The 26,662-nt window shown below is 47.9% G+C and overlaps 1 protein-coding gene across 2 annotated transcripts in view; it reads right to left on the bottom strand.

Moving 5' to 3' along the window:
- Nucleotides 1-26,662, bottom strand: part of LOC110515875 (testican-2-like) — a 113,019-nt gene that overhangs the window by 29,769 nt on the left and 56,588 nt on the right. The window contains exons 4-9 of one of the 2 annotated variants that reach the window (XM_036959871.1): nt 21,428-21,548; nt 19,475-19,583; nt 12,123-12,237; nt 3,148-3,267; nt 1,496-1,587; nt 1,178-1,304 (exon numbers count right to left, since the gene is read on the bottom strand). In XM_036959871.1, coding sequence (XP_036815766.1) covers nt 1,178-1,304; nt 1,496-1,587; nt 3,148-3,267; nt 12,123-12,237; nt 19,475-19,583; nt 21,428-21,548 — 684 coding nt within the window. Of the gene's footprint in view, nt 1-1,177; nt 1,305-1,495; nt 1,588-3,147; nt 3,271-12,122; nt 12,238-19,474; nt 19,584-21,427; nt 21,549-26,662 lie in introns of both variants that reach the window. The other variant, XM_036959870.1, reaches the window with a different exon arrangement.

Below are 26,662 nucleotides of genomic sequence, written 5' to 3'. Positions count from 1 at the left end.
CAGCCAGTCAGTCAGTCAGCCAGTCAGTAACTCACTTTCCCTCCAGAAGCAGAACCCTGGGTCAGTCAGTCAGTCAGTCAGTCAGTAACTCACTTTCCCTCCAGAAGCAGAACCCTGGGTCAGTCAGTCAGCCAGTCAGTCAGCCAGTCAATCAGTCAGCCAGCCAGTCAGTCAGTCAGTTAGTCAATCAGTCAGTAACTCACTTTCCCTCCAAAAACAGAACCCTGGGTCAGTCAGTCAGTCAGTCAATCAGTCAGTCAGTCAGTCAGCCAGTCAGCCAGTCAGTAACTCACTTTCCCTCCAGAAGCAGAACCCTGGGTCAGTCAGTCAGTCAGTCAGTCAGTAACTCACTTTCCCTCCAGAAGCAGAACCCTGGGTCAGTCAGTCAGCCAGTCAGTCAGCCAGTCAATCAGTCAGCCAGCCAGTCAGTCAGTCAGTTAGTCAATCAGTCAGTAACTCACTTTCCCTCCAAAAACAGAACCCTGGGTCAGTCAGTCAGCCAGTCAGTCAGTCAGTCAGTCAGTCAGTCAGTAACACTCACTTTCCCTCCAGAAGCAGAACCCTGGGTCAGTCAGTCAGTCAGCCAGTCAGTAACTCACTTTCCCTCCAGAAGCAGAACCCTGGGTCAGCCAGTCAGCCAGCCAGTCAGTCAGTCAGCCAGTCAGTCAGTCAGTCAGTCAGTAACTCACTTTCCCTCCAGAAGCAGAACCCTGGGTCAGTCAGTCAGTCAGTCAGTAACTCACTTTCCCTCCAGAAGCAGAACCCTGGGTCAGTCAGCCAGTCAGCCAGCCAGTCAGTCAGTCAGCCAGTCAGTCAGTCAGTCAGTAACTCACTTTCCCTCCAGAAGCAGAACCCTGGGTCAGTCAGTCAGTCAGTCAGTAACTCACTTTCCCTCCAGAAGCAGAACCCTGGGTCAGTCAGCCAGTCAGTCAGTCAGCCAGTCAGTCAGCCAGCCAGTCAGTCAGTCAGTCATTCAGTCAGTCAGTCAGTCAGTAACTCACTTTCCTTCCAGAAGCAGAACCCTGGGTCAGTCAGCCAGCCAGTCAGTCAGCCAGCCAGTCAGTCAGCCAGCCAGTCAGTCAGCCAGCCAGTCAGTCAGTCAGTCAGTCAGTCAGTAACTCACTTTCCCTCCAGAAGCAGAACCCTGGGTTTGTCAGTCAGTCAGTCAGTAACTCACTTTCCCTCCAGAAGCAGAGGCACCACTCTGCGGTGGATACCCTCCCATCCTTGTAGCCGTCACAGGAGTTGAAGAAGGGGCGGATGCACACCTCATACTTGTCCAGGTTGATAGCTGCCAGCTCGGCCTGAAATTAAAATGTATTTTTACATTTATTTGGTGTGAAAATAACACATATCACGTACTGTACATGTCAAACGAGATGAGCAATCTGATCCCAGAAAGATAACACCTGAAAGTATTCATTAAAACACTTGTTTTCAAAGTGGTCCTCCGTGGTAAAACAAATGAAAGGACTATCAGACAAGACAAAGTTACCTGGTCCAGATACAGGTCAGTATTAGTATCCAGCTTCGAGAACATCCAGCCTATGGAATCCTTACAGCTGGCCACCAGGCTCTTGTCCAGGACTGAGGAGAGAAAACATGCACATAATAATTATACATTTTATTTTACGAGATGTCTTTCAAGACACATCAAATCAAGGTCAAATCAAATCCCAGGTCAATTAAATCAAAACAAAAGACCAAGTTGAAACTAAATGTGATTTAGTTTACGGAGCCCAGGACTCCCTGGAAAACAGTGGCAGGTGTTACTGAGGGGACTATCCTGGCTAAACAAATACAAGGAAATTACTTGATTGTGAATGTGATTCACTTCACTTCTCCTCTTCCTGCCTACTGCCACATAAGGCATATTTTAGAGGAGGCCTTTCACAGGGTGCCTGCTATCTCTAGACGGGAGGGCTGAGAATGACAGAGTGGATGTATGAATGTTTATTGTGTTTATCCTTTATTATACTGGCCAGTGTCATAATCCATATTTCATCAACTTACAGTTCTATGTTTCACCCTGATCTGTTATTCTTCAGGAGTTGTGTGAATGGGAGCTTTGTGATGTCATGATGTTGTGATGTCATGTTGCTGTGATGTCACGTTGCTGTAATGTCATGTTGCTGTGATGCCATGTTGCTGTGATGTCACGTTGTTTTGATGCCATGTTCCTGTGATGTCATGTTGCTGTGATGTCATGTTGTGTGCTGTCATGTTGTTGTGATGTCACGTTGTTTTGATGTCATGTTGCTGTGATGTCATGTTGTTTTGATGTCATGTTGCTGTGATGTCATGTTGCTGTGATGTCATGTTGCTGTGATGTCATGTTGCTGTGCTGTCATGTTGCTGTGCTGTCATGTTGCTGTGATGTCACGCTGTTCTCTCTCTCTGTTCCCTGTCTCTCCTCCCTCTACTATGGGGTGGGGCTTCAGCCCTCCTGGGTTCTGGGTCTGGGAGAACATCTGAGAGGGTGTCTCTGTGAGGAGGCCCTTCTGTATTGCCATCTGCACCATGTTTTGTTTGTTATTTTCAGCTTGAGGGCCACGTAGGAAACCAATATTAAATCTCCCTTTACTTTTCGCATGATACAACGTGGTACTGAGTTGAATTCAATACGGTCTGTCTGTGACACTGATGACTTTCAAACACATTGCAACTCAGACAGGAAGGTGCTACTTTGTGTATAGCTCTTTATTGGGTGAAGATTTCATTACGGGACTGTCATAACTGAGATGTCAGCTGTCAATCAGAGCATAAAGGAGTGTACTGGAAGAGAGGAGAGAGAGAGGAATGAGAGAGAGAGAGAGAGAGAGAGTAGAGGAGAGAGAGAGAGAGGAGAGAGAGAGAGAGAAGAGTGAGAGAGAGAGAGAGAGAGAGAGAGAGAGAAGAGTGAGAGAGTGAGAGAGAGAGAGAGGAGAGAGAGAGAGTAGAGGAGAGAGTGTAGAGGAGAGATAGAGGGAGAAAGAGAGAGAGTAGAGGGGAGAGAGAGAGAGAGAGATAGAGAGGAGAGAGAGAGATAGTAGAGGAGAGAGAGAGAGAGAGGGAGAGAGCGAGAGAGAGAGAGAGAATAGAGGACAGATAGAGGGAGAAAGAGAGACAGAGGCGGTGCCAGCTCCAGGGACACACAAACACACTCACCTGAGGCGGTGCCAGGTCCAGGCTTGCCTGAGTTGTTCTGCTTGGCGTTTCCATGGAGCAGTTGGAACCAGTCTCTGAGGCGGTCTCCAAGGTCTGCCAGGTCCTGCCCGGTACAGCTCTCTGCTGAGGGAAAGAAAGGGAAACCCTACAGTTCATAACATAACACACACACACACACACACACACAGACACAGACACAGACACAGACACAGACACAGACACACACACACACACACACACACACACACACACACACACACACACACACACACAGACAGACAGACAGACAGACAGACAGACAGACAGACAGACAGACAGACAGACAGACAGACATACACAGACACAGACACACTCACACTCACACTCACACTCACACTCACACTCACACTCACACTCACACTCTCACACACACACACGAGTCCACAACTACCATACAGTAGGACAGGTCTCACTGAGTCCCTAACTACCATACAGTAGGACAGGTCTCACTGAGTCCATAACTACCATACAGTAGGACAGGTCTCACTGAGTCCCTAACTACCATACAGTAGGTCAGGTCTCACTGAGTCCATAACTACCATACAGTAGGACAGGTCTCACCGAGTCCCCAACTACCATACAGTAGGACAGGTCTCACCGAGTCCCCAACTACCATACAGTAGGACAGGTCTCACCAAGTCCACAACTACCATACAGTAGGACAGGTCTCACCGAGTCCACAACTACCATACAGTAGGACAGGTCTCACCAAGTCCACAACTACCATACAGTAGGACAGGTCTCACCGAGTCCCTAACTACCATACAGTAGGACAGGTCTCACCGAGTCCACAACTACCATACAGTAGGACAGGTCTCACCGAGTCCACAACTACCATACAGTAGGACAGGTCTCACTGAGTCCATAACTACCATACAGTAGGACAGGTCTCACTGAGTCCATAACTACCATACAGTAGGACAGGTCTCACCAAGTCCACAACTACCATACAGTAGGACAGGTCTCACCGAGTCCACAACTACTATACAGTAGGACAGGTCTCACCAAGTCCACAACTACCATACAGTAGGACAGGTCTCACCGAGTCCCTAACTACCATACAGTAGGACAGGTCTCACTGAGTCCCTAACTACCATACAGTAGGACAGGTCTCACTGAGTCCATAACTACCATACAGTAGGACAGGTCTCACCGAGTCCCTAACTACCATACAGTAGGACAGGTCTCACCGAGTCCACAACTACCATACAGTAGGACAGGTCTCACTGAGTCTCCAACTACCATACAGTAGGACAGGTCTCACTGAGTCCACAACTACCATACAGTAGGACAGGTCTCACCGAGTCCCTAACTACCATACAGTAGGACAGGTCTCACTGAGTCCATAACTACCATACAGTAGGACAGGTCTCACTGAGTCCATAACTACCATACAGTAGGACAGGTCTCACCGAGTCCCTAACTACCATAGAGTAGGACAGGTCTCACCGAGTCCCTAACTACCATACAGTAGGACAGGTCTCACCGAGTCCCTAACTACCATACAGTAGGACAGGTCTCACCGAGTCTCCAACTACCATACAGTAGGACAGGTCTCACTGAGTCCACAACTACCATACTATAGGACAGGTCTCACCGAGTCCCTAACTACCATACAGTAGGACAGGTCTCACCGAGTCCCTAACTACCATACAGTAGGACAGGTCTCACTGAGTCCATAACTACCATACAGTAGGACAGGTCTCACCGAGTCCCTAACTACCATACAGTAGGACAGGTCTCACCGAGTCCACGACTACCGAACAGTAGGACAGGTCTCACCGAGTCCACATCTACCGAACAGTAGGACAGGTCTCACCGAGTCCCTAACTACCATACAGTAGGACAGGTCTCACCGAGTCCCTAACTACCATACAGTAGGACAGGTCTCACTGAGTCCATAACTACCATACAGTAGGACAGGTCTCACCGAGTCCACCACTACCATACAGTAGGACAGGTCTCACCGAGTCCCTAACTACCATACAGTAGGACAGGTCTCACCAAGTCCACAACTACCATACAGTAGGACAGGTCTCACCGAGTCCCTAACTACCATACAGTAGGACAGGTCTCACCGAGTCCACAACTACCATACAGTAGGACAGGTCTCACCGAGTCCACAACTACCATACAGTAGGACAGGTCTCACTGAGTCCATAACTACCATACAGTAGGACAGGTCTCACTGAGTCCATAACTACCATACAGTAGGACAGGTCTCACCAAGTCCACAACTACCATACAGTAGGACAGGTCTCACCGAGTCCACAACTACCATACAGTAGGACAGGTCTCACCAAGTCCACAACTACCATACAGTAGGACAGGTCTCACCGAGTCCCTAACTACCATACAGTAGGACAGGTCTCACTGAGTCCCTAACTACCATACAGTAGGACAGGTCTCACTGAGTCCATAACTACCATACAGTAGGACAGGTCTCACCGAGTCCACAACTACCATACAGTAGGACAGGTCTCACCGAGTCCACAACTACCATACAGTAGGACAGGTCTCACTGAGTCTCCAACTACCATACAGTAGGACAGGTCTCACTGAGTCCACAACTACCATACAGTAGGACAGGTCTCACCGAGTCCCTAACTACCATACAGTAGGACAGGTCTCACTGAGTCCATAACTACCATACAGTAGGACAGGTCTCACTGAGTCCATAACTACCATACAGTAGGACAGGTCTCACCGAGTCCCCAACTACCATACAGTAGGACAGGTCTCACCGAGTCCACAACTACCATACAGTAGGACAGGTCTCACCGAGTCCCTAACTACCATACAGTAGGACAGGTCTCACCGAGTCCACGACTACCGAACAGTAGGACAGGTCTCACTCAGTCCACAACTACCATACAGTAGGACAGGTCTCACCGAGTCCACAACTACCGAACAGTAGGACAGGTCTCACCAAGTCCCCAACTACCATACAGTAGGACAGGTCTCACCAAGTCCCCAACTACCATACAGTAGGACAGGTCTCACCAAGTCCACAACTACCATAGAGTAGGACAGGTCTCACCAAGTCCCCAACTACCATACAGTAGGATAGGTCTCACCAAGTCCACAACTACCATACAGTAGGACAGGTCCCACCAAGTCCCCAACTACCATACAGTAGGACAGGTCTCACCGAGTCCCTAACTACCATACAGTAGGACAGGTCTCACCGAGTCCACAACTACCATACAGTAGGACAGGTCTCACCGAGTCTCCAACTACCATACAGTAGGACAGGTCTCACTGAGTCCATAACTACCATACAGTAGGACAGGTCTCACCAAGTCCACAACGACCATACAGTAGGACAGGTCTCACCGAGTCCACAACTACCATACAGTAGGACAGGTCTCACTGAGTCTCCAACTACCATACAGTAGGACAGGTCTCACTGAGTCCACAACTACCATACAGTAGGACAGGTCTCACCGAGTCCCTAACTACCATACAGTAGGACAGGTCTCACTGAGTCCATAACTACCATACAGTAGGACAGGTCTCACTGAGTCCATAACTACCATACAGTAGGACAGGTCTCACCGAGTCCCTAACTACCATAGAGTAGGACAGGTCTCACCGAGTCCCTAACTACCATACAGTAGGACAGGTCTCACCGAGTCCCTAACTACCATACAGTAGGACAGGTCTCACCGAGTCTCCAACTACCATACAGTAGGACAGGTCTCACTGAGTCCACAACTACCATACTATAGGACAGGTCTCACCGAGTCCCTAACTACCATACAGTAGGACAGGTCTCACCGAGTCCCTAACTACCATACAGTAGGACAGGTCTCACTGAGTCCATAACTACCATACAGTAGGACAGGTCTCACCGAGTCCCTAACTACCATACAGTAGGACAGGTCTCACCGAGTCCACGACTACCGAACAGTAGGACAGGTCTCACCGAGTCCACATCTACCGAACAGTAGGACAGGTCTCACCGAGTCCCTAACTACCATACAGTAGGACAGGTCTCACCGAGTCCCTAACTACCATACAGTAGGACAGGTCTCACTGAGTCCATAACTACCATACAGTAGGACAGGTCTCACCGAGTCCACCACTACCATACAGTAGGACAGGTCTCACCGAGTCCCTAACTACCATACAGTAGGACAGGTCTCACCAAGTCCACAACTACCATACAGTAGGACAGGTCTCACCGAGTCCCTAACTACCATACAGTAGGACAGGTCTCACCGAGTCCACAACTACCATACAGTAGGACAGGTCTCACCGAGTCCACAACTACCATACAGTAGGACAGGTCTCACTGAGTCCATAACTACCATACAGTAGGACAGGTCTCACTGAGTCCATAACTACCATACAGTAGGACAGGTCTCACCAAGTCCACAACTACCATACAGTAGGACAGGTCTCACCGAGTCCACAACTACCATACAGTAGGACAGGTCTCACCAAGTCCACAACTACCATACAGTAGGACAGGTCTCACCGAGTCCCTAACTACCATACAGTAGGACAGGTCTCACTGAGTCCCTAACTACCATACAGTAGGACAGGTCTCACTGAGTCCATAACTACCATACAGTAGGACAGGTCTCACCGAGTCCCTAACTACCATACAGTAGGACAGGTCTCACCGAGTCCACAACTACCATACAGTAGGACAGGTCTCACTGAGTCTCCAACTACCATACAGTAGGACAGGTCTCACTGAGTCCACAACTACCATACAGTAGGACAGGTCTCACCGAGTCCCTAACTACCATACAGTAGGACAGGTCTCACTGAGTCCATAACTACCATACAGTAGGACAGGTCTCACTGAGTCCATAACTACCATACAGTAGGACAGGTCTCACCGAGTCCCTAACTACCATAGAGTAGGACAGGTCTCACCGAGTCCCTAACTACCATACAGTAGGACAGGTCTCACCGAGTCCCTAACTACCATACAGTAGGACAGGTCTCACCGAGTCTCCAACTACCATACAGTAGGACAGGTCTCACTGAGTCCACAACTACCATACTATAGGACAGGTCTCACCGAGTCCCTAACTACCATACAGTAGGACAGGTCTCACCGAGTCCCTAACTACCATACAGTAGGACAGGTCTCACTGAGTCCATAACTACCATACAGTAGGACAGGTCTCACCGAGTCCCTAACTACCATACAGTAGGACAGGTCTCACCGAGTCCACGACTACCGAACAGTAGGACAGGTCTCACCGAGTCCACATCTACCGAACAGTAGGACAGGTCTCACCGAGTCCCTAACTACCATACAGTAGGACAGGTCTCACCGAGTCCCTAACTACCATACAGTAGGACAGGTCTCACTGAGTCCATAACTACCATACAGTAGGACAGGTCTCACCGAGTCCCTAACTACCATACAGTAGGACAGGTCTCACCGAGTCCACAACTACCATACAGTAGGACAGGTCTCACCGAGTCCCCAACTACCATACAGTAGGACAGGTCTCACCGAGTCCACAACTACCATACAGTAGGACAGGTCTCACCGAGTCCCTAACTACCATACAGTAGGACAGGTCTCACCGAGTCCACGACTACCGAACAGTAGGACAGGTCTCACTCAGTCCACAACTACCATACAGTAGGACAGGTCTCACCGAGTCCACAACTACCGAACAGTAGGACAGGTCTCACCAAGTCCCCAACTACCATACAGTAGGACAGGTCTCACCAAGTCCCCAACTACCATACAGTAGGACAGGTCTCACCAAGTCCACAACTACCATAGAGTAGGACAGGTCTCACCAAGTCCCCAACTACCATACAGTAGGATAGGTCTCACCAAGTCCACAACTACCATACAGTAGGACAGGTCTCACCAAGTCCCCAACTACCATACAGTAGGACAGGTCTCACCGAGTCCCTAACTACCATACAGTAGGACAGGTCTCACCGAGTCCACAACTACCATACAGTAGGACAGGTCTCACCGAGTCTCCAACTACCATACAGTAGGACAGGTCTCACTGAGTCCATAACTACCATACAGTAGGACAGGTCTCACCAAGTCCACAACGACCATACAGTAGGACAGGTCTCACTGAGTCCACAACTACCATAGAGTAGGACAGGTCTCACCGAGTCCCTAACTACCATACAGTAGGACAGGTCTCACTGAGTCCATAACTACCATACAGTAGGACAGGTCTCACCGAGTCCCTAACTACCATACAGTAGGACAGGTCTCACCGAGTCCCTAACTACCATACAGTAGGACAGGTCTCACCGAGTCCCTAACTACCATACAGTAGGACAGGTCTCACCGAGTCCACAACTACCGAACAGTAGGACAGGTCTCACCGAGTCCCTAACTACCATACAGTAGGACAGGTCTCACCGAGTCCCTAACTACCATACAGTAGGACAGGTATCACTGAGTCCATAACTACCATACAGTAGGACAGGTCTCACCGAGTCCCTAACTACCATACAGTAGGACAGGTCTCACCGAGTCCACGACTACCGAACAGTAGGACAGGTCTCACCGAGTCCACAACTACCATACAGTAGGACAGGTCTCACGGAGTCCCTAACTACCATACAGTAGGACAGGTCTCACCGAGTCCCTAACTACCATACAGTAGGACAGGTCTCACTGAGTCCATAACTACCATACAGTAGGACAGGTCTCACCGAGTCCACCACTACCATACAGTAGGACAGGTCTCACCGAGTCCCTAACTACCATACAGTAGGACAGGTCTCACCGAGTCCACAACTACCATACAGTAGGACAGGTCTCACCGAGTCCCCAACTACCATACAGTAGGACAGGTCTCACCGAGTCCACAACTACCATACAGTAGGACAGGTCTCACCGAGTCCCTAACTACCATACAGTAGGACAGGTCTCACCGAGTCCCCAACTACCATACAGTAGGACAGGTCTCACCGAGTCCCTAACTACCATACAGTAGGACAGGTCTCACCGAGTCCCTAACTACCATACAGTAGGACAGGTATCACTGAGTCCACAACTACCATACAGTAGGACAGGTCTCACCGAGTCCCTAACTACCATACAGTAAGACAGGTCTCACCGAGTCCCTAACTACCATACAGTAGGACAGGTCTCACCGAGTCCCCAACTACCATACAGTAGGACAGGTCTCACCGAGTCCCTAACTACCATACAGTAGGACAGGTCTCACCGAGTCCCTAACTACCATACAGTAGGACAGGTATCACTGAGTCCACAACTACCATACAGTAGGACAGGTCTCACCGAGTCCCTAACTACCATACAGTAGGACAGGTATCACTGAGTCCCCAACTACCATACAGTAGGACAGGTCTCACCGAGTCCAGCTAGCTAATGTAGACATCAACAACTTGCTGTGCCAGTAGACACTGAGACGAACAACTGTTTGCATCTACTGGCATTTCCACACGACCAGGAGTCACGGACAATCAATGGTGTGTCTGGATATCGTGATATCTGCCCACTCTAAATAACCAACGGCATCATGACAGAAAGACTATTTCACTCACAGAGACTTTTCAATCAGACCACTGCTAGCCTACCTGCTAACCCCAGTCTCTCAGATGGACTTGTTTTGATCTCAACGAGAGACAGCTGCTGTGTGAGGGTAGGGTGAGGGAGGAAAAAGGTATCCTCTCCCGTAGAATAAAACATCATTAGGCCTCAGTCATATCCCATTACGAAACAGCTACGTTCAATTGATGTTGTCATCCGTTGGCAGCTAGCTATCTCAGGCGGCTGTCTGTCAAATAGCTAGAGACCTTGACACGCAGACGACACTGACCAAACAACACACACTGACCAAACAACACACACTGACAGAACAACACACACTGACAGAACAACACACACTGACAGAACAACACACACTGACAGAACAACACACACACTGACAGAACAATACACACACTGACAGAACAACACACACACTGACAGAACAACACACACACTGACAGAACAACACACACACTGACAGAACAACACACACACTGACAGAACAACACATACTGACAGAACAACACACCCTGACAGAACAACACACACTGACCAAACAACACACACTGACAGAACAACACACACTGACAGAACAACACACACACTGACAGAACAACACACACACTGACAGAACAACACACACACTGACAGAACAACACATACTGACAGAACAACACACCCTGACAGAACAACACACACACAGACAAAACAACACACACTGACAGAACAACACACACCCTGACCAAACAACACACACTGACAGAACAACACACACACTGACAGAACAACACACACACTGACAGAACAACACACACTGACAGAACAACACACACACTGACAGAACAACACACCCTGACAGAACAACACACCCTGACAGAACAACACACACACACTGACAGAACAACACACACACTGACCAAACAACACACACTGACAGAACAACACACACTGACAGAACAACACACCCTGACAGAACAACACACACTGACAGAACAACACACACTGACAGAACAACACACACTGACAGAGCAACACACACCCTGACAGAACAACACACCCTGACAGAACAACACACACACTGACAGAACAACACACACACTGACAGAACAACACACACTGACAGAACAACACACACACTGACAGAACAACACACCCTGACAGAACAACACACACACTGACAGAACAACACACACACTGACAGAACAACACACACTGACAGAACAACACACACCCTGACAGAACAACACACCCTGACAGAACAACACACCCTGACAGAACAACACACACTGACAGAACAACACACACTGACAGAACAACATACACACTGACAGAACAACACACACTGACAGAACAACACACACTGACAGAACAACACACACTGACAGAACAACACACACTGCGTGCGAGTTTGTGCGTGTGTACTTGCCGTGTTTGTCCTCTGTCTCTGTGATGGGGGCGGCAGCGGTGGCACAGGGGCACATGCCCTGGCATTTCACACTCAGATCCTTCCCTGTTAAACAGCCCTGCTGCTCCAACTTACACTGGAGGAGAGAGAGAGAGGGAGGGGGGGGGGGGGGAGAGAGATAGAACGGGGGAGAGAGGAGCGAAAGAGAGAGAGAGATAGAAGGGGGGAGAGAGGAGAGAAAGAGAGAGAGAGATAGAAGGGGGGAGAGAGGAGAGAAAGAGAGAGAGAGAGAGAGAGAGAGAGAGAGAAGGGGGGAGAAAGGAGAGGGAGAGAGAGATAGATAGAAGGGGGTGAGAGGAGAGAAAGAGAGAGATATAGAAGGGGGGAGAGAGGAGAGAAAGAGAGAGAGAGAGAGAGATAGAACGGGGAGAGAGGAGAGAAAGAGAGAGAGAGAGATAGAAGGGGGGAGAGAGGAGAGAGAGAGAGATAGAAGGGGGTGAGAGGAGAGAAAGAGAGAGATATAGAAGGGGGGAGAGAGGAGAGAAAGAGAGAGAGAGAGAGAGATAGAACGGGGAGAGAGGAGAGAAAGAGAGAGAGAGAGATAGAAGGGGGGAGAGAGGAGAGAGAGAGAGATAGAAGGGGGGAGAGAGGAGAGAGAAAGAGAGAGAGAGAGAGAGAGAGAGAGAACGGGGAGAGAGGAGAGAAAGAGAGAGAGGATAAAGCAAGAGGGAGAGAGAGAAAGATTACACTGCAGTTCAACAACAGTACAAATCTACACACCAACTGCATTAGTGAGGTCTGACACTGATGTTGGGTGATTAGGCCTGGTTCACAGTCGGTGTTCCAACTCATCCCAAAGGTGTTCGATGGGGTCGAGGTCAGGACTCTGTGTTGGAACTGTGCATTCGGGCAGGTAGCGTTCTCCTGAAACCCATTTCATGAAGCTATCAACGAACAGTTCTTGTGCTGACGTTGCTTCCAGAGGCAGTTTGGAACTCGGTAGTGATTGTTGCAACCGAGGACAGACCCTTTTTACACACTACAGCACTCGGTGGTCCCGTTCTGTGAGCTTGTGTGGCCTACCACTTTGCGGCTGGGCCGTTGTTGCTCCTAGATGTTTCACCTTCACAATAACAGCCCTTACAGTTGACCGAGGCGGCTCTAGCAGGGCAGAAATATGAAGAACTGACTTGTTGGAAAGGTGGCATCCTATGATGATGCCACATTGAAAGTCACTGAGCTCTTCAGTAAGGCCATTCTACTGCCAATGTTTGTCTATGGAGATTGCATGGCTGCGTGCTCAATTTTATACACCTGTCAGCAATGGGTGTGGCTGAAATAGCTCATTTGAAGGGGTGTCCACATACTTTGCATATATTGTATATATTAATCAGAGACAAGAGCACAGAGCTAATCGTCATTTTAAAATGACATACACGCAAAAACACAGAAACACATGCATGCATACACACACACACACACACACACACACACACACACAGGAACACACACACAGGAACACACACACACGTATGAACACACACACAGGAACACACACACACACAGGAACACACACACACACACACAGGAACACACACACACACAGGAACACACACACACGTATGAACACACACACACACACACAGTAACACACACACACAGCTTAATGTGTATTTACAACAGTAGCACTCTTGCTTTTCACCTGCAGCAGAGAGAGAGAGAGATAAAGAGAGAGTAGAAAGCCCTTTGAATTGAATTGAGTAGAGAGAGAAAGAGAGAGATAGGGGGAGATAGGGAGAGAGAAATAGGGAGAGAGAGTAGGGAGAGAAAGAGAGTAGAGAGGAGAGAGAGAGATAGGGGGAGATAGGGAGAGAGAAATAGGGAGAGAGAAAGAGAGTAGAGAGGAGAGAGAGAGAGTAGAGAGGAGAGTAGAGAGGAGAGAGGAGAGAGAGAGATGGGGGAGAGAAATAGGGAGAGAAAGAGAGTAGAGAGGAGAGAGAGAGAGGAGAGAGTAGAGAGTAGAGAGTAGAGAGGAGAGAGGAGAGAGAGAGAGTAGAGAGAGAGATTAGAGAGGAGAGAGTAGAGAGAGAGGAGAGAGTAGAGAGTAGAGAGAGAGTAGAGAGTAGAGAGTAGAGAGTAGAGAGAGAGAGGAGAGAGTAGAGAGTAGAGAGAGAGAGAGAGGAGAGAGTAGAGAGAGAGAGAGAGAGAGAGAGAGGAGAGAGTAGAGAGAGAGAGGAGAGAGTAGAGAGAGAGAGGAGAGAGTAGAGAGTAGAGAGAGAGAGAGTAGAGAGTAGAGAGGAGAGAGAGAGAGTAGAGAGTAGAGAGTAGAGAGAGAGAGGAGAGAGTAGAGAGTAGAGAGAGAGAGTAGCTGTGCCAGGTCCAGGCTTGCCTGAGTTGAACAGGGTAATCTTGAATGCCGATAAAATATTTATGGGGGTGACCGCAGAAAAACAGATTGCTCATTCAAATGACAGAGGAGGGACAGAGGCAGGAGAGAGGAGAGAGGAGAGAGGAGAGAGAAGCTGGAGAGAGAAAAATAGAGAGGAGAGAGTGAAAGACAGAGAAAATTAGGAGAGAGGATGGAGAGAGGAGGGAGACAGGCAGGAGAAAGGAGGAAGAGAGGAGGGAGAGAGGAAAGAGAGTGGGAGGGAGAGAGGAGGGGGAGGGAAAGAGAGCGAGAGAGGAGGGAGAGAGAGAGAGAGAGAGAGAGGAGGGAAAGAGGATGGAGAGAGGAAAGAGAGGAGGGAGAGAGGAAGAAAGGAGGGAGAGAGGGAGAGACGAGGGAGAGAGGAGGGAGAGAGGAGGGAGAGAGGAAGAGAGGAGGGAGAGAGGGAGAGATGAGGGAGAAGGGGCTGAGTGAGCAGTCATTCTCATCAAGGTCAGAATTAAAAACTACATAAATCAATAAAGGGGGAAAGTAGTGGGCGGTGCTACGGTGCTACGCTGTTCAAACCTGAGACAAACATTGATCACACGCATGCATTGCATTCATCCTGACCTGCGTCCTAAATGGCAGCCTATTCCTTATGGGCCCTGGTCAAAGTAGTGCACTATAAAGGGAATAGGGTGCCACTTGGGATGAACACCTGCATTTGCAATCATCCAGCGGTACAGTGCACTTGTCCTCTTGGAACCAGATATACAGGGAGAGATGAGAGAGATATACAGGGAGAGATGAGATATACAGGGAGAGACGAGAGAGATATACAGGGAGAGATGAGAGAGATATACAGGGAGAGAGGAGAGAGATATACAGGGAGAGATGAGAGAGATATACAGGGAGAGATGAGAGAGATATACAGGGAGAGATGAGATATACAGGGAGAGACGAGAGAGATATACAGGGAGAGATGAGATATACAGGGAGAGACGAGAGAGATTTACAGGGAGAGATGAGATATACAGGGAGAGACGAGAGAGATATACAGGGAGAGATGAGAGAGATATACAGGGAGAGATGAGATATACAGGGAGAGACGAGAGAGATATACAGGGAGAGATGAGATATACAGGGAGAGACGAGAGAGATTTACAGGGAGAGATGAGATATACAGGGAGAGACGAGAGAGATATACAGGGAGAGATGAGATATACAGGGAGAGACGAGAGAGATTTACAGGGAGAGACGAGAGAGATATACAGGGAGAGACGAGAGAGATTTACAGGGAGAGATGAGATATACAGGGAGAGACGAGATATACAGGGAGAGACGAGAGAGATATACAGGGAGAGATGAGAGAGATATACAGGGAGAGATGAGAGAGATATACAGGGAGAGATGAGAGAGATATACAGGGAGAGATGAGAGAGATATACAGGGAGAGATGAGAGAGATATACAGGGAGAGACGAGAGAGATATACAGGGAGAGATGAGATATACAGGGAGAGATGAGATATACAGGGAGAGATGAGAGAGATATACAGGGAGAGATGAGAGAGATATACAGGGAGAGATGAGAGAGATATACAGGGAGAGATGAGAGAGATATACAGGGAGAGACGAGATATACAGGGAGAGATGAGAGAGATATACAGGGAGAGATGAGAGAGATATACAGGGAGAGATGAGAGAGATATACAGGGAGAGATGAGAGAGATATACAGGGAGAGACGAGATATACAGGGAGAGACGAGATATACAGGGAGAGATGAGAGAGATATACAGGGAGAGATGAGAGAGATATACAGGGAGAGATGAGAGAGATATACAGGGAGAGATGAGAGAGATATACAGGGAGAGACGAGATATACAGGGAGAGACGAGATATACAGGGAGAGATGAGAGAGATATACAGGGAGAGACGAGATATACAGGGAGAGACGAGATATACAGGGAGAGATGAGAGAGATATACAGGGAGAGACGAGATATACAGGGAGAGACGAGAGAGATATACAGGGAGAGATGAGAGAGATATACAGGGAGAGACGAGATATACAGGGAGAGAGGAGAGAGATATACAGGGAGAGATGAGAGAGATATACAGGGAGAGACGAGATATACAGGGAGAGACGAGATATACAGGGAGAGATGAGAGAGATATACAGGGAGAGACGAGATATACAGGGAGAGACGAGATATACAGGGAGAGATGAGAGAGATATACAGGGAGAGACGAGATATACAGGGAGAGACGAGAGAGATATACAGGGAGAGAGGAGAGAGATATACAGGGAGAGACGAGATATACAGGGAGAGAGGAGAGAGATATACAGGGAGAGATGAGAGAGATATACAGGGAGAGACGAGATATACAGGGAGAGACGAGATATACAGGGAGAGATGAGAGAGATATACAGGGAGAGACGAGATATACAGGGAGAGACGAGATATACAGGGAGAGATGAGAGAGATATACAGGGAGAGACGAGATATACAGGGAGAGACGAGATATACAGGGAGAGAGGAGAGAGATATACAGGGAGAGACGAGATATACAGGGAGAGATGAGAGAGATATACAGGGAGAGACGAGATATACAGGGAGAGATGAGAGAGATATACAGGGAGAGATGAGAGAGATATACAGGGAGAGATGAGAGAGATATACAGGGAGAGATGAGAGAGATATACAGGGAGAGACGAGATATACAGGGAGAGATGAGAGAGATATACAGGGAGAGATGAGAGAGATATACAGGGAGAGATGAGAGAGATATACAGGGAGAGATGAGAGAGATATACAGGGAGAGACGAGATATACAGGGAGAGACGAGATATACAGGGAGAGATGAGAGAGATATACAGGGAGAGATGAGAGAGATATACAGGGAGAGATGAGAGAGATATACAGGGAGAGATGAGAGAGATATACAGGGAGAGACGAGATATACAGGGAGAGACGAGATATACAGGGAGAGATGAGAGAGATATACAGGGAGAGACGAGATATACAGGGAGAGACGAGATATACAGGGAGAGATGAGAGAGATATACAGGGAGAGACGAGATATACAGGGAGAGACGAGAGAGATATACAGGGAGAGATGAGAGAGATATACAGGGAGAGACGAGATATACAGGGAGAGAGGAGAGAGATATACAGGGAGAGATGAGAGAGATATACAGGGAGAGACGAGATATACAGGGAGAGACGAGATATACAGGGAGAGATGAGAGAGATATACAGGGAGAGACGAGATATACAGGGAGAGACGAGATATACAGGGAGAGATGAGAGAGATATACAGGGAGAGACGAGATATACAGGGAGAGACGAGAGAGATATACAGGGAGAGAGGAGAGAGATATACAGGGAGAGACGAGATATACAGGGAGAGAGGAGAGAGATATACAGGGAGAGATGAGAGAGATATACAGGGAGAGACGAGATATACAGGGAGAGACGAGATATACAGGGAGAGATGAGAGAGATATACAGGGAGAGACGAGATATACAGGGAGAGACGAGATATACAGGGAGAGATGAGAGAGATATACAGGGAGAGACGAGATATACAGGGAGAGACGAGATATACAGGGAGAGAGGAGAGAGATATACAGGGAGAGATGAGAGAGATATACAGGGAGAGACGAGATATACAGGGAGAGACGAGATATACAGGGAGAGATGAGAGAGATATACAGGGAGAGACGAGATATACAGGGAGAGACGAGATATACAGGGAGAGATGAGAGAGATATACAGGGAGAGACGAGATATACAGGGAGAGACGAGATATACAGGGAGAGATGAGAGAGATATACAGGGAGAGACGAGATATACAGGGAGAGAGGAGAGAGATATACAGGGAGAGATGAGAGAGATATACAGGGAGAGACGAGATATACAGGGAGAGAGGAGAGAGATATACAGGGAGAGACGAGAGAGATATACAGGGAGAGACGAGATATACAGGGAGAGAGGAGAGAGATATACAGGGAGAGACGAGAGAGATATACAGGGAGAGATGAGATATACAGGGAGAGACGAGATATACAGGGAGAGAGGAGAGAGATATACAGGGAGAGACGAGATATACAGGGAGAGAGGAGAGAGATATACAGGGAGAGAGGAGAGAGATATACAGGGAGAGACGAGAGAGATATACAGGGAGAGACGAGATATACAGGGAGAGACGAGAGAGATATACAGGGAGAGAGGAGAGAGATATACAGGGAGAGAGGAGAGAGATATACAGGGAGAGAGGAGAGAGATATACAGGGAGAGACGAGAGAGATTTACAGGGAGAGAGGAGAGAGATATACAGGGAGAGATGAGATATACAGGGAGAGACGAGAGAGATTTACAGGGAGAGACGAGAGAGATATACAGGGAGAGATGAGATATACAGGGAGAGACGAGAGAGATTTACAGGGAGAGACGAGAGAGATATACAGGGAGAGACGAGATATACAGGGAGAGACGAGATATACAGGGAGAGACGAGAGAGATATACAGGGAGAGAGGAGAGAGATATACAGGGAGAGACGAGAGAGATATACAGGGAGAGAGGAGAGAGATATACAGGGAGAGATGAGATATACAGGGAGAGACGAGAGAGATTTACAGGGAGAGACGAGAGAGATATACAGGGAGAGATGAGATATACAGGGAGAGACGAGAGAGATTTACAGGGAGAGATGAGAGAGATATACAGGGAGAGATGAGAGAGATATACAGGGAGAGATGAGAGAGATATACAGGGAGAGACGAGATATACAGGGAGAGATGAGAGAGATATACAGGGAGAGACGAGAGAGATATACAGGGAGAGATGAGAGAGGGGCGGAGAGAGAGAGAGGGGAGATGAGAGAGAGGGGCGGAGAGAGAGAGGGGGAGAGAGGGAGAATGAGGAGGAGAGAGAGAGGGTGGGAGAGAGAGGGACAGGGAGTAATAATTGAATTGAGAGAAAGAGGAGGTATGTTAGTACCTGAGAGGCGTAGTTGTGTTTATCCGTACCACACACAGGGGAGGCAGCAACCACAGGGCAGGGCTTACAGGTGTTCTCATGAGGCATCAGCTCTACAGGCTGTCTGCTTCTACAGAGTAAAAACGGAGATGAGTTAACAGATTCGGTTACTAGTCCAACGCTCTAACCACTAGGCTACCCTGCCGCCCCACGAGAAGCAGATATATAATGATACCAGGTATCATGTATCTGGTATCTGGTATCATTATATATCTGCTTCTCGTGGGGCGGCAGGGGAGCCTCAGTAGTGCATTGTGTTACCATGGCTACCATGGTTGTTGTTTTATTTAATTATTGCAGCGCCGTCCTTTAAATTTGGTCTCGAAAGCCTGAGGTTCAGAGGCTAGGTCTTAGATCAAAACGTTTCATAAATTATAATAATATCCCAAAGGTTCATCTGTAAACATCATGGTTTCTCTAGTCTACTGGGTAAAGGTTCATCTATAAACATCATGGTGTCTCTAGTCTACTGGGGTAAAGGTTTATCTATAAACATCATGGTGTCTCTAGTCTACTGGGTAAAGGTTCATTTATAAACATCATGGTGTCTCTAGTCTACTGGGTAAAGGTTCATTTATAAACATCATGGTGTCTCTAGTCTACTGGGTAAAGGTTCATTTATAAACATCATGGTGTCTCTAGTCTACTGGGGTAAAGGTTCATCTATAAACATCATGGTGTCTCTAGTCTACTGGGGTAAAGGTTCATCTATAAACATCATGGTGTCTCTAGTCTACTGGGGTAAAGGTTTATCTATAAACATCATGGTGTCTCTAGTCTACTGGGGTAAAGGTTTATCTATAAACATCATGGTGTCTCTAGTCTACTGGGTCATCTATAAACATCATGGTGTCTCTAGTCTACTGGGTCATCTATAAACATCATGGTGTCTCTAGTCTACTGGGGTAAAGGTTCATCTGTAAACATCATGGTGTCTCTAGTCTACTGGGTCATCTATAAACATCATGGTGTCTCTAGTCTACTGGGTAAAGGTTCATCTGTAAACATCATGGTGTCTCTAGTCTACTGGGGTAAAGGTTTATCTATAAACATCATGGTGTCTCTAGTCTACTGGGGTAAAGGTTCATCTGTAAACATCATGGTGTCTCTAGTCTACTGGGTAAAGGATCATCTGTAAACATCATGGTGTCTCTAGTCTACTGGGTAAAGGTTCATCTATAAACATCATGGTGTCTCTAGTCTACTGGGTAAAGGTTCATCTGTAAACATCATGGTGTCTCTAGTCTACTGGGGTCAAGGTTCATCTATAAACATCATTTATAAACATCATGGTACCTCTAAATAACACCCAAGAGAGATACTCTACCTGCAAATTGTGTGTGTGTGTGTGTGTGTGTGCGTGTGCATGTGTGTTTGTGTGTGTGTGTGTGTGTGTGTGTGCGCGTGCGTGTTTGTGTGTGTGTGTGTGTGCGTGTGTGTCTGATGCACAACAAAACAATAGGGAGGGAAGTGTCACGTTTAGTTTGACTGCATTTTTGTGCCTGCATCCCAAATGGAAAACCTACTCCCTACAAAGTGCACTACTTTTGAGGAGAACCCTATGGTCAATAGTAGTGCACTATAAAGGAAATACAAGGAGCTGTTTGGGATGCAGACTATACCTTTTTAATTAATCATGGCACAGCAGGAATGTTCTAGTTGAAATGACATCATTCTGGGCTTACAGACGTACAGCACGTTGGCACGACGACAGCGATGTAATCAATAGCGCTGCTGTTCAGAAGACATGCTGACAGACGCCTGCTGTCAACGATAACACCGCGGAATAAGCTCCCCTGGTGAGCACAGTTTTCCCTCCAGGACTAATGATATGCAGACTCCTCCCCCCCATCACCAGATGACTCTGCCTGTGAATCTCTGAGTGATTGATTCATTGATTGGTTGAACACCCACCTGTGCTCCAGCTTCTTCCGGTTGACATTGACACACGTTGCTCTCTGGTAACCCTGGGTAACACAGATCTTGTGGCGGCTACACTTCACCTTCTGACACGGATCCTTGGTGGTGTCCACAGCTGGAAGAGGAGGAGGAGGTGGAGGAGGAGGTGGAGGAGGAGGAGGGGGAGGTGGAGGAGGAGGAGGAGGTGGAAGAGGAGGAAGAGGTGGAGGAGGAGGGGGAGGTGGAAGAGGAGGAGGAGGAGGAGGTGGAGGTGGAGGAGGAGGAGGGGGAGGTGGAGGTGGAGGAGGAGGAGGTGGAGGAGGAGGAGGAGGAGGAGGAGGAGGAGGAGGAGGAGGAGGAGGAGGGGGAGGTGGTGGAGGAGGAGGAGGAGGAGGAGGAGGAGGAGGAGGAGGAGGAGGTGGAGGTGGAGGAGGTGGAGGAGGAGGAGGGGGAGGTGGAGGTGGAGGAGGAGGAGGTGGAGGTGGAGGAGGTGGAGGTGGAGGAGGAGGAGGGGGAGGTGGAGGTGGAGGAGGAGGAGGAGGAGGAGGAGGAGGAGGGGGAGGTGGAGGTGGAGGAGGAGGAGGAGGAGGTGGAGGAGGAGGAGGAGGAGGAGGAGGGGGAGGTGGAGGAGGAGGAGGAGGAGGAGAGAAAAATAAAATAAAGAAGAAGAAGAAGAAGGAAATCAAAGTTCATATTCTGATCATATAAATGATTTAGTAGATTTTTAACCCCAGAGAAACACAGATGCTGCAGATCTCCAGTTTTAGGAGTTAAGGGCCTTGTTCAAGGGCACAACGGCTGGAGAGACAATAGCAGGTATGATACACAGCAGGTATGATACACAGCAGGTAATATACGTAGCAGGTATGATACATAGCAGGTATGACACATCGCCGGGGGCGGCAGGGTAGCCTAGTGGTTAGAGTGTTGGACTAGTAACCAAAAGGTTGCACGTTCAAACCCCCGAGTTGACAAGGTAAAAAGAATAATGGTCTGGGGCTGTTTTTCAGGGTTCGGGCTAGGCCCCTTAGTTCCAGTGAACAGTTTGGGGAAGACCCCTTTCCTGTTTCAGCATGCACAAAGCGAGGTCCATACAGAAATTGAAGGTCCATACAGAAATTGAACTTGACTGACCTGCACAGAGCCCTGACCTCAACCCCATTCAACACCTTTGGGATGAATTGGAACGCCGACTGCGAGCCAGACCTAATCACCCAACATCAGTTTCTCCGACCTCACTAATGTGCTTGAGCAGCAGCGTTCCAACATCTAGTGGAAAGCCTTCCCAAAAGAGTGGAAGCTGTTATAGCAGCAACGTTCCAACATCTAGTGGAAAGCCTTCCCAGAAGAGTGGAGGCTGTTATAGCAGCAATGTTCCAACATCTAGTGGAAAGCCTTCCCTGTTATAGCAGCAAAGGGGGGACCAACTCCATATTAAGGCCCATGATTTTGGAATGAGATGTTCGGTGAACAGGTGTCCACATACTTCAGATCATGTAGTGTATTTTGACTTACTGCAGTGAGTAAAAACTGAATATTATTGTCAGCTTTACAAGAGAAAACACAGCTGTTCTCTGGTGTCTCTAGAGTGACTGTTTTACAGACTGCCTGATATAACAGCTGTTTTCTAGTGTCTCTAGACAGATAGGGCTTCTGTTTTACAGACTGTCTGATATAACAGCTGTTCTGGTGTCTCTAGACAGATAGGGCTTCTGTTTTACAGACTGCCTGATATAACAGCTGTTCTGGTGTCCCTGGACAGACAGGGCTTATATTTACAGACTGTCTGATATAATAGTAAACAACAACCAAGCAAATACATTTCACCTAAATAATATAACAATACCTGCCACTTTCCAGACGCTATTATCCAAAGCAATTGGGTATTTCTCTGAATACCAGTATATCTGACAGGTTGATTGGGTATCTCTCTGAATACCAGTATATCTGACAGGATTGATTGGGTATCTCTCTGAATACCAGTATCTCTGACAGGATTGATTGGGTATCTCTCTGATTACCAGTATCTCTGAGAGGATTGATTGGGTATCTCTCTGATTACCAGTATCTCTGACAGGATTGATTGGGTATTTCTCTGATTACCAGTATATCTGACAGGATTGATTGGGTATCTCTGATTACCAGGATCTCTGAGAGGATTGATTGGGTATCTCTGATTACCAGGATCTCTAACAGGATTGATTGGGTATCTCTCTGATTACAGTATCTCTGACCAGATTGATTTTTGTCTTACTGAGATTTACTGTCAGGGCCCATGTCTAACAGAATCAGTGCAGAATATATAGATGCTGCTGTAGGCCCTCCTTGGTTGGGGACAGAAGCACCAGATCATCAGCAAACAGTAGACATTTGACTTTAGAGTCCAGTAGGGTGAGGCCAGGTGCTGCAGACTGTTCTAGTGCCCTCGCCAATTTATTGATATATATGTTGAAGAGGGTGGGGCTCAAACTGCATCCCTGTCTCACCCCACGGCTATGAGGAAAGAAATCTGTGTGTTTATTGCCAATTTTAACTGTTGCTTGTTGCTTGTGTACATTGATTTTAAAATATTGTATGTTTCCCCCAACTCCCAACTCCACTTCCCATCAATTCATTCATGCCAAATTAAGTTAAAAGCTTTTTTGAAAATCAACAAAGCATGAGAAGACTTTGCCTTTGCTTCGGTTTGTTTATCAATTAGGATGTGTACTTGGTCTGTCATATGGTATTTTGGTAAGAATTTGACACGTCTGCTTTCTCTCTCTCTCTATTCCCATCTCTCTCATTATCATTTCCTCTCTCTCTGTTCCTCTTTCTCTCTTTACCTATCTCATTATCGTTCCCTCTCTCTCTGTTTCTCTTTCTCTCTCACTGTTCCTCTCTCTCTCTCACAATCGTTACATCTCTCTGTTCCTCTCACTCTCTCTCCATTCCTATTGTCATGACGTGGCCCTCTTTGGATATAGCAAGAACCAACTCTCTCTTTCTCACCACCTCTTTCTTCCCCCTACACCCAGGTTCTGTTATCTCAGGTCATAAATTCCTGGAGGAGACTCTCTTCCCACCCCGGCCATGCAGTATAGAGAGAGGGTTTCACAGTAGAACAAAGGAACTTCTTCTACCTCACAGAACTTGAGAACTGAACAATATCCATGTTTTGGAGAGTGTGTAAACAGTCGGAGAATCGAGCTACGACCAGTCCGTTTTGTCTAATGTTTGTGACCTCCTGAGAGACAATACAGCCACATTACCATAACTCTGTTTATACAAGAGTCTCCGTTATGAAATTTGCATCTAATTATTGTTTAAAATGAATGAGTGAAGATGAAACTATTTGTGAAATTATGTAATGTGATTTTAAACTGTTTTTATTTTATTTATTTTGTTATAATTTTTTAATTTTACCCCCTTTTACTCCCCAATTTCATGGTATCCAATTGTTAGTAGTTACTGTCTTGTCTCATCGCTACAACTCCCGTAAATCTGAAGTTTTTCCTTGGTGCCCCGACTTCCTAGTTAATTACATTTACATGATTAGTTTAATCACGTAATAATAATTACAGAGAATTGATTTGATAAAATAAGTCTTCACTTTAATGATGCCAAAGACACAACAACTTCTCTCTCGTTATCGTTCCCTCTCTCTCATTATCGTTCCCTCTCTCTGTTCCTCTCTCTTTCTGTCGACCCCCTCCCTCCCTCCTTCCCTCCCTCCACAGCAGGTTGAATGGTTCATTGCCAACCTCGCTTGCACTAAGGGACCAAATTACCATTATAGTGCGTTACTTTTAACCAGAGAGAGCACAGAGCTCTCTCTGGTTAAAGTAGTGCACTATAAAAGGTCTAGGGTGCCATTTGGGATGCAACCCTAGAGTCAATGGTCACCTGCCAGTATCAGTAAGAGAGGGGATGTCACGCCAGGCTGTCTCATCGATTCCCTCAATACGTTGGCAGAAAGGTGTTTAGGAGGCTCGTTGAGGCAAATTGAAGCTGTCAAATCCTGAGTCAGCTTCTAGCAGCTGCTTTGTAGTCAACAGGCAACACAGTCAACAGAACTGGGCCCTGGTCAACAGTAGTCAACAGAGCTGGGCCCTGGTCAACAGTAGTCAACAGAACTGGGCCCTCCCTGGTCAACAGTAGTCAACAGAACTGGGCCCTGGTCAACAGTAGTCAACAGAGCTGGGCCCTGGTCAACAGTAGTCAACAGAACTGGGCCCTCCCTGGTCAACAGTAGTCAACAGAACTGGGCCCTGGTCAACAGTGGTCAACAGAACTGGGCCCTGGTCAACAGTAGTCAACAGAGCTGGGCCCTGGTCAACAGTAGTCAACAGAGCTGGGCCCTCCCTGGTCAACAGTAGTCAACATAACTGGGCCCTGGTCAACAGTAGTCAACAGAGCTGGGCCCTGGTCAACAGTAGTCAACAGAACTGGGCCCTCCCTGGTCAACAGTAGTCAACAGAGCTGGGCCCTGGTCAACAGTAGTCAACAGAACTGGGCCCTGGTCAACAGTAGTCAACAGAGCTGGGCCCTGGTCAACAGTAGTCAACAGAACTGGGCCCTGGTCAACAGTAGTCAACAGAGCTGGGCCCTGGTCAACAGTAGTCAACAGAGCTGGGCCCTGGTCAACAGTAGTCAACAGAGCTGGGCCCTGGTCAACAGTAGTCAACAGAGCTGGGCCCTGGTCGACAGTAGTCAACAGAGCTGGGCCCTGGTCAACAGTAGTCAACAGAGGTGGGCCCTGGTCAACAGTAGTCAACAGAACTGGGCCCTGGTCAACAGTAGTCAACAGAGCTGGGCCCTGGTCAACAGTAGTCAACAGAGCTGGGCCCTGGTCAACAGTAGTCAACAGAGCTGGGCCCTGGTCAACAGTAGTCAACAGAGCTGGGCCCTGGTCAACAGTAGTCAACAGAGCTGGGCTCTGGTCAACAGTAGTCAACAGAGCTGGGCCCTGGTCAACAGTAGTCAACAGAGCTGGGCCCTGGTCAACAGTAGTCAACAGAGCTGGGCCCTGGTCAACAGTAGTCAACAGAACTGGGCCCTGGTCAACAGTAGTCAACAGAGCTGGGCCCTGGTCAACAGTAGTCAACAGAGCTGGGCCCTGGTCAACAGTAGTCAACAGAGCTGGGCCCTGGTCAACAGTAGTCAACAGAGCTGGGCCCTGGTCAACAGTAGTGCACCACAGTACCTTCAAAAAGATTTCACACCCCTTGACCTTTTCCACATTTTGTTATGTTACAAAGTGAGATTAAT

The sequence above is a fragment of the Oncorhynchus mykiss genome, chromosome 23 (assembly GCF_013265735.2).
Source record: "Oncorhynchus mykiss isolate Arlee chromosome 23, USDA_OmykA_1.1, whole genome shotgun sequence".
Taxonomy (NCBI): Eukaryota; Metazoa; Chordata; class Actinopteri; order Salmoniformes; family Salmonidae; genus Oncorhynchus; species Oncorhynchus mykiss.
This window is presented reverse-complemented; position numbering and strand designations above follow the sequence as displayed.